At 41.1% G+C, this 9,306-nt stretch overlaps 1 protein-coding gene and 1 non-coding gene across 2 annotated transcripts in view; one reads left to right on the top strand and one right to left on the bottom strand.

Annotated features, from left to right (window-relative positions):
* Positions 1 to 507: 507 nt before the first annotated feature.
* On the bottom strand, positions 508 to 579 carry TRNAD-GUC (transfer RNA aspartic acid (anticodon GUC)). The gene has a single exon. It is a non-coding gene; the product is annotated as a tRNA-Asp (tRNA).
* Positions 580 to 1,019: 440 nt separating this feature from the next.
* LTA4H (leukotriene A4 hydrolase) overlaps positions 1,020 to 9,306 on the top strand; it is a 28,665-nt gene continuing 20,378 nt past the window's right edge. The window contains exons 1-3 of the mRNA XM_022562404.2: positions 1,020 to 1,256; positions 5,624 to 5,754; positions 7,192 to 7,312. Coding sequence (XP_022418112.1) covers positions 1,098 to 1,256; positions 5,624 to 5,754; positions 7,192 to 7,312 — 411 coding nt within the window. The 5' untranslated portion in view covers positions 1,020 to 1,097. The remainder of the gene's footprint in view (positions 1,257 to 5,623; positions 5,755 to 7,191; positions 7,313 to 9,306) is intronic.

Here is a 9,306-nt window from a genome sequence, read left to right as displayed (position 1 = left end):
CCCTGCTTAGAATTCTTCAATGAATCCCCCATTCGTGCATTCAAGATTAAAGGTCCAGCGGTTTAAGGTCCTTTGACACGCGTGCTTTTCCAATTTTGCCAGTTTCAACTCTGAGGTCCCATTTTTTAGGCAAGTCGTCCTTCAACCCTTCCTCACTTCCAGGATGTCCCAGCTCTGCACTCCCCTTGCGGCCACTGCACACTCATATCATAGAATTCTCTCATTACAGTATACTGAGGTAATCCTTCTAAGTTTCTAAGGCGGGAATGTCTGATTTCCATTTTAGATCTCCAGGGCCTGGAAATGTACATAATGGGCACTAAATAAATACTTGTTGAATGACAGAACTGAGCTCACTTGTACTGGGTTGCCAACATGGAAGCGGTAACAACAGCTTTAAAATCTAAATCTTGACGTTGACTCTTTCTTTCACAATTGCTTTTGAAATGTTTGTATGAACATTTTCGTTTTATTAGCGAGGGGAAAAAAAAAAGAACGCTTCCGTGCCTCCCCGTCGGGGAATCGAACCCCGGTCTCCCGCGTGACAGGCGGGGATACTCACCACTATACTAACGAGGAACTGCACGAAGGCTGGTTTTCTGGAAGGGCTCTTATCCCTTTTTACCCCGCCCCTTCCTTGCCATTTGCAACTACCAGTAGGCCTGATATTCTTCTACTGCTATTGCAATTTCCAGAGAAGTTGAATGGAACTAAAATGGAAGCGTTCAGTTTGATCTCCCCGCCGCACTTAATTCCATCGGCTTACCCTTCCTCTAACTTCTACTCCCTTCCTTTTCCTCCCCCTCCTCTTCCTCCCCCTTCGGGAGCAATATCAACCCACCTCTGCACCCCTCAGCACACACACTCCCAGAGAGCAAAGCGCACGCCTTGTCGCGCCGCACCACGGGACTTGTAGTTCCATCCATGCCGTACCGCACTCTCCTCCGACTTTAAGGAACTTCATTTCCCGGCGGGCGCCGCGAACCCCTCCTCCTCTGCTTTACCTCCCTCCCGCCTTCTCTCGCTCTCAGTCGAGTAGTCAGTCTGGCAGCGGAGTGTTGGGGTGCTGATCGCGTGCAGCGGGACTCCGCACAGCCATGCCCGAGGTAGTGGATACGTGCTCCTTGGCCTCCCCGGCGTCCGTCTGCCGGACCAAGCACCTGCACCTGCGCTGCAGCGTCGATTTTACTCGCCGGGTACTGACCGGGACCGCCGCACTCACCGTCCAGTCCCAGGAGGACAATCTGCGCAGCCTGGTACGGTGGGACAGGCTCCCAGTGCCCGCCTCTCCCCGGCCACCTGCCTCTCGCCTCTCACCCCGCTTCGGCCCCTTCCCGGTCCCACACCCCCGCCTGCTTTGCGCATCCCTCGGTGCTCCTCCGCAGCCCGCAACCCGTGTTCTGCACCTCCTCTTCAGCCCACACTCATTTCTCAGCGTCCCCTTCTTCAGCCCCCACGCACCCCATATCGATCCCTCCCAACCCAACTTGAGTCTCTGCAGTCCTTCCTCACCCACTACGTATACCTGCCTTCTCCTCCACCCCTTCCCCCACAAGCCTCCTTCCCAGTCCCTGGACACATCCCAGGGCCCATTCCACGCCCCGCTTCTCACCCAGCGCTCAAGTTTCATTTTAGCACGAATCCCTCTTCCCCCGCTAATCCTAGTTCCCAGCGCTAATGCCCCCTGTGGTCTCCCCATATCCTCGGCCTGCAGCCCAGAACTCCCTCCTCAGGCCCCAGAATTCTTCCAGTCCCCAGTGCACCTTCCTCAGTCCACAGTCTCAGCTAAGTCTCGGGCCCTATATCCTGCCGATTCTCAGTCCCACCTTTCCCTCCCAGGCCCCTTTATTTCAACCCTCAGGTCTGGCGGATACGACCGATCACCGTCTCCCTGCCAGTTCTCAACCGCCCTAGAGAATTCCCAGCCATGCTTTGATACTTGCAGTCTCTACTTTCTAACTCCAGATGCACCTCTCTCCGGGTACACGGTCCTTCCTACCTTTGATTCTTATCACTCTTCTCTTCTAATAATTTAAGCTCTTCAAGCTTCCTAAGGATGTCTCAATACAATTTATTAATAGTTGGTTCCCAGAAGCAAATAATATTGCGCTTCTTAGAAAATGACTTCTACAAGCTCTCTAGCCACTTGAATGACGAAAAACTTGTTTAGATTTGTGGAATGTTATTAAATTATTTTATCTGTACAACATAACCTGTTTTCAGTGTTCTTACTCAAATTGTCTGATAGTATTTGGATTGTACCTATCACCTGAAGAGTTCCATAGATAAGTATTTTAGAAATAAGAGGAACAAGAAAAGGCCAGTCACAGTGTATTTTGCATAGAGTAGTATGGCGATAGCTACCAAAGCCCAGCAATAAGCAATCAGATAAGGTATGTTGTAGACTTGATGGAGGGAAATGAATAGGGTCAGTTAATTGGGCGTAGTAAGTTTAGATAAGAGTTGGTGGTTTTCATGATTTATTCCTGCTTGAGTAATAGGCCTGTATTTTGAGTTCATTAATATGAACTAATATAGCATGTAGCTTTCTTACTTTGTGATTTAGCAATTTCCTAATTATGATTCGAAAAATAGGTTGACTCCTCTATGTATTGATTTGCAGTCACCACAAGTACTATAAGGAAAATAAATAATTAAAGCATTATAAGCAAGATGATAACTATTTCCCTATAGGCTGTACTTTGGTCTGCTTCAAGTGCCAGGCTATCGTTTATTGCAGACAGCTTTGCCCAGGCAGGATCAGCTGAACTGAAGTCCTGTTTCAATGCAATATTTCTTTTTATTACAAGAAAGTGAATTTTGATAGTTTATCACTGCTTAATATGACCTTGCACTCTCACTTATTTATAAAAGTAAAACCTTTACCTCTGTTCCATGAGTAAGCAAGAGTCAGGGCGCTTAAATTTTGAAAAGAATGTCCCTTCAGTGTCCCAGTCTAAAAACCTGCCTGTTTTTGCATTCCCCAAATCTCAAGAGAAGATTTTTAAATTACTAATTCCAACTTGTCAACTATCCAGTTTCCTTTGTTTTTCTTTCTTATTACTATTATTGATCAATTGCTTAACAACATTTATCAGTGAAATTTGAAGGGAAATTTCTTAAGTAATTTGGGAGTGATAGCTGAGGTCAGGACTTGAGATATACAGCTTAAACATTGCATTTTCTATTTTCTCTTGGTCCAGGACTTGCTTCATGCATTACTTGGCACGTGCTGTTTCTCCGGCACTGTGTTAAACCCTGGGAATGCAAGCCTAAGTAACTTTTTCTTTTTAAGAACCCTCAGTCTAATGGAGAAATAAATCATTATAATGTGGTACAGTAAGTGCTACTGGAGAGGGTCGGGCCAACTGCTATAACAAACACAGAGAATATGAAAATGGTTTCACAAAAAATAGGTATAGTAGTCTTCTGATTCAGAACAGATTTAAAAAGTTTAGGAAATACAGAAAATAGAATGTGTTCCACTGGGAAATGACCCAAATAATTCACCCTTATGGTTATGAGTAGTATAAACGTAAGTAGCTTATATATATAAGATACTCCAAGTTTTTACAACAAATCAGATATTCAGAAATAGGTGCCAAAATATAACAAAGGAGTAACTTATTCTTAAGCTATAAAATCTAATATTTCTGAATATGCAAGTGCAAGAAGATATATCAGTCTAATGTAGAGTAAGGGCAACAGTTGAGGGACCCCCAAAAAAGAGAGTACCCCAAAAGAAATAATTGCCCATCGGGAGGGAAACAGATGATACTCATAACAAATTTGGCTGCTCTTAAAAAAAAAGAAAGGGAAAGAATAATACAAGCAGGATGGAAATTTCTTCCCAACCAAAAATTGTTGACTCTAGAGAGATAATAAAATTGTTAAAATTTCCTGAGCTTATCACCACAGTTAACTGATACAAAAGAAAGGTGACTGGAAAGTGGCTGTTTCTTGGCAGTCTAACTCCTCATGCTATTCCAGGCCAGATTTCAAGGGAAAGATGCCAGAGGTAGGAAGGTTAGTGAGCAGTTCTAATAGTCCGGGGCCTGACCTAGGGTGGTGGTAGAAGAAAAGGAAAAGTATGAGGACAGTGTAAAAAACTTGTTAACTGGCTATGCGAGATTGGGAAGTGGGATCAGTTGTGGATTAGTTGAATGTTTCAAACCTCAGGTAAGTTGAGGAGTTCCATCAACGAAATAGAGAAATCCGCAGAGAGAGCAAACTTAGGGGACACAGTGGTGGCTTTGTTTTTAGAATTTCTAGAAGCCTATTGAATATGAGATGACATTTCCCATGGAAATGTCAAGCAGGCAGTTAGAGATATCTGCTGAAGTCCTGGGCAGGGGATGAAGCTCTGAAATAGACGGGTAGTCATCTGCACAGAGGTTCTAGGTGAAGATGTGGGCATGAGTGAGAACTAGGGAATGAAGAATATGGTAAGAAAACCAAAAGGCCAAGGCTAGCGCATAGGGACATATCCATATTTAGGAGTTAGAAAGGAGAGGGAGGAAAAAAGCATTAGACAAGGAGGAGAACCATTGATGTGTAAAGTCAAAGCAGCCAAGGAGAGTGCTTCAAACAGATGCTGCGGTCCATTAGGGCTATGAGCGGCAGAGGTCAAGGTTACTGAACAGAAAAGACCTGTTGTTCAGGAGGACTTCCCTTTCTGTGGCAGAGGAGCTAGAAGACAGATTGAAGAGGGGGAAGGGAGGAGAGATTGATGAGGAATTGGAAATAGCAGCCATAGATTGGCCTTGAAGATTAAGAAAGGAAGGAGAAAAATAGAATAATTAGAGTGACAGAAGGATTGAGTGAAGTTTTAAAAATAATATGGAAGGCTGGTTTAGGTTGATTGGAAACAGTCTTGTGGTGTAGGAAGATTGAAGATTCTAGAAAAGTAGCTGAGAGATAATGAAAGGGTATGGTTTCTAGGGCACAGATAGAGGATTATTGGGATGGAAAATCCTCAGACACTTGCTGACCCTCCCTTCCTGCCCAGAGCAGTTGTCTTTAATCGGCCATAGCAAGTAGAAATGCTCTCCCACTCCTCTATAGGGTCATTTGGTTAGAGTTGCCATACCAAGTTGGGCTTTTTCTAGATACACAACAGCAGTGAGGTACAGTCTACTTATTTGCCTAACAGGTTCCAAGGTTTGTTTTAATTTGGGGATATATGAAAGTAGTACAGAGCAGTAGGACTATATGAATTCCAGGTAGAAATATATGGTAAGAAATATTGAGGAGTCATGATGAAAGAAACAAGTTATAGATGGATTTTTTCCTAGTAGAGAAGTTAAGTTTTAGGAGACAGAAGCAAAGGCGTTTTAATTTAGATCTGACTTTTACTTAAAGCTGGAAATGTGTGAGTGTCCCAGAATTACCTAACAATATATATGCAAATCTTAGAGCCTCCCAAAAATTTAGGGAAGTTTAAAGTCCCATGAATTGGGACCTATGCTAACTTTCGACTCCTTTAATTCCTGTCTTTCACTATCTTACTCTCCCTAAGCAACTAGTTCTCTGTAGTCATTGTAGTTAGCCTATATGCTATATTAGTTTTCTCTGGTGCCTAAAACTATATTCTTATCATATAAAAATATTAATTTAATTCTAGATTCTGGATACAAAGGACCTCACAATAGAAAAAGTGGTCATCAATGGACAAGAAGTCAAATATGCTCTTGGAGAAAGACAAAGTTACAAAGGATCACCAATGGAAATCTCTCTTCCTATTGCTCTGTGCAAGTACGAATGTTCTCATCTTTCTCTTTTATAGCTAAATAAGGGGGATACGTATTTTTATTTAATTTAGATTTTTTTTCATTTCCTATTTTCAGTTTGTGTGTATGTAGTAACTGGTACACCACTCCTACCAATGTGCTGTTCCGATTGAAGCTTATAGTGAAAATTATATGTTCTTAAGCTATTAAAGAAATTCATTGTGTAAGATGCTCCAGAATAGGACTTTTGATAACTGTTAACTTCTTTACTCATCATTTTAGTAATACCTAGAGTGATGGTGGGAGCATGCCACTTAAGGAGGCATTTCAGGATCACCCGGGAAGCTTTACAAGCTGCACACTTTTCACCTTCTCCCAGAGGCCAGCCACTTTTATTAGTGGAATAACAACAGTGGCAAACATAGAACCATTTCTATGTACTTAAAAAGTGCTGGAAATGTATTCTTTCATCTAATCCTTATAGTAACCCTTTGTGGTATGATCTGCATTTTATAGACAGGGAAAGGGAACCTCAGAGAGAGAAGGTAACTTATTTAAGAAAGTGGTAGCCAGAGCTGTCATATTGGGAGTATATCCCACTCCAAGATATACTGGGGAGGGAAAAAAGGGTGGGAAACCATTGGCCTAGAACAAGGTCAATCTACCCCATCTTTCAGCGGTCAGTGTTTTCATGCATTCTCTTCCCATTTAAGAAAAAGAAAGGAAACTCTCACACATAATTTGTGAGATCTATCATTAACCATATTGTACAGATGAAGCAACTACCGCATAGGGAGGTCAAATAAGTTGTCTAAATTCACGGCACCAGTTAGTGGTAGATTCAAGCCCAGGCACAGCCACTGGTCTCCAGGGCTCTTGCTGTTTCCTCATTAACAGTGCTGCCCAATCTATCTGGGGTGAAGGCCCAGTTTTTGTTAGTTCCAGTCTGCCACAGGCTGATACTTTTGTGAAATGCAATAAGAATGAATTCCTAGGAAGAAGAGATTAAATACAAACACATATATCTTATTATAGGTTCAACAGACCTAAGAATTTATTCTCAAGTTCTTGACTTAACTTGTCCAGTAACAGTGTTCAGACTAGCACTGCCCTATGTTATGCTCTGGCACCCACCACGGTGGTAGTTGAAGTTCCAAAATTATTCCTTCTACCTTCCCACCACTATAAAAGATTACATGATATCACAGAAAAAAAGTTGGGGTGTTCAACTAATATTAGTTCCTGTTACATCTTCATGAGTAGTTACCATGTAGAGAAAAGAACCCACAGGCTGGCATTCAGGTAGGAATATGTGAGGCAAACATTCCTAAAACTTACTCTCCATCAGTGATGAGACCTCATAAAATATTATTTATATTATTTGTGTTATTTATGTACTATGAATTCAAATTTTAGTTAGATTGAATTGTACTCTACTAATGTATTTGTTCCTTTCATACAGAAATCAAGAAATTGTTATAGAAATTTCTTTTGAGACATCTCCAAAATCTTCTGCTCTTCAGTGGCTCACTCCTGAACAAACTTCTGGGAAGGAGCACCCCTATCTCTTTAGTCAGTGCCAGGTAAAAAGGACTTGGAATGATTTATTATCCCCAGTTCATGCAGTTGAATGAAGCAAGGTAGACAGTGGTCTTATGGATACATGGGTCTTACCTAAGATAGTACTTTATTTTATCTTATATTATTAAAACTACATATGTTTTCATTTATACCTGTCATTATTGACACATTCATATATGACCTTTAAAAAGAAACTTCCTTCAAATCTGAAACCAGGTCTACCTAGATTGGACCATCCAGGTCATATTTACATTCACATCCTCAGCACCGAGCACAGAACTTGGCATAGAGTGAGAACTCAACAAATGGCCACAAAATGAAGGGCAAACACTGTTAAACAAAGCAGGTACCGGTTATGAAAATTGCTAACAAGAAAGAAGGGGAAAGGGAAAGATCAGGTTTCCCGTTCCTCTCCAGACACCATTGCCCAGAGGTAACCATTGAGTCGGCGTGTAGCCTTTCCAGATTTTTCTTATACATTTACAAGTGTACATATTATGTAAATATATTGAATGTACCTTTAAAATATGATATGATTTAGACTACATCTGTTTTCTGTTTAACAACTAAGAATAAAGAACCACATAGAGACAATCTGTCACAAGGATAATAAGTATCAAACTTCCTCCTGAAAAAAAAGACTAATTCTTTTAGTAATCGAATAGTTTACAATTAAAGGAACTCGCTTCATTAAACGTTGACTGTATTTCCAAGCACTGTGTAAGGTACTTCACATATTTAATCCTTTTAATATTCCTCTGTGATAGATACTATGGTAGGCTCACATTTGAAAACAAGTCTATCAAAAAGGAAGCAATGTTGACACCTGTATAGACGTGTTTACTTTCTATTGCCAATTGAAATTTTTTTTTTTCTAAGAAACTCATAGTTCACTAATCTGGAAGAGATATCATGTTCTAGGCAAGAATGTACCAATTATGTAGTCTCTGTCTCTTATCTGATTTTCATCAGTAATTCGTATGGAATGTCCGTTGGCAAGAAATGCCAAGATTTGTGAGTCAGAAGAATGTGAATTTTGAACATACTACTCCATTTCTTGTTGGACACAGTTTTTGAAACAGAGAAAAGAGATTTCAGTTAAATGAAGAAATTACTATGGTTGATAGGAAGCAGGTAGACATGATTTTGTGTGATGAGTTTGCTTACGGCCGTTCTCTATGCATATTTTTCTGGGTTTGGTCTTATCAACTGAAATACGTATAAACCCCACCCCTGGCATTGCTAAGCCACATAACCAGGGACCTTTAAGGAACCCTAAAGGCACATGGTCTTGGAAACTTATTTTGGGAGAGAGAACCAGGTGTTTCTTCTAGTTCTACTTAATCCACCTAGAGGTCATTTGGGATTTCCTATCTATGGAGAATCTGTTAGATTTGAAGTGAAAAGGGCTGGAGTTTGAGGATAGAAGGAAGTTTGCAGAGGCGTGAAGTAGGTCTGGGATTTATAACAACTTCAGAGAGAAATGTTAGTATCAGTGTTCCTTTAAGCTCAGTAGACCATCTCAGTGAGGCTGGGATTCCTTTGCTCACCAGCAATAGATGCAGACTTATCTGTAAACAGGCCAGGGTATAAAATCATAGGTACTCTGGTCATTCTTAATGGAACTGATCTTTATGACAGATTGATACGGAAGCAAAGAAACACTCTACATATTATGTGAATGAATATGTCTAGATGGTATTGAAAGAGACCTTTCTTTCTCCTTCCTTGTCTTCCTAGTGTTTACTTTCAAAGTTTGCTGCAATATCAAAATGTCAAGACTCTAACCACATTTCCCAAGCAGAGTTCCTTAGAACACTGGCGCCCCATTAGACGTTAATAATTAACCAGAGGAAAATGGGTTTTGTGTTGAAATAAGTATGAGAATTCGAACAGGTTTCTTTATTATCGGTCTTTTCAGAGCCTTCAGGAGGCTAATGTTCCTAGTGACTCTCCCAGGCATGCAATATGCCATGGTTCTCAAATTTACTTCACC

The sequence above is a fragment of the Delphinapterus leucas genome, chromosome 11 (assembly GCF_059928025.1).
Source record: "Delphinapterus leucas isolate spDelLeu-1000000601 "Yukka" chromosome 11, BTC_Dleu_Yukka2, whole genome shotgun sequence".
Lineage (NCBI taxonomy): Eukaryota > Metazoa > Chordata > Mammalia > Artiodactyla > Monodontidae > Delphinapterus > Delphinapterus leucas.
The sequence above is the reverse complement of the archived record's forward strand: the minus strand, read 5'-3'. Positions and strand labels throughout refer to the sequence as shown.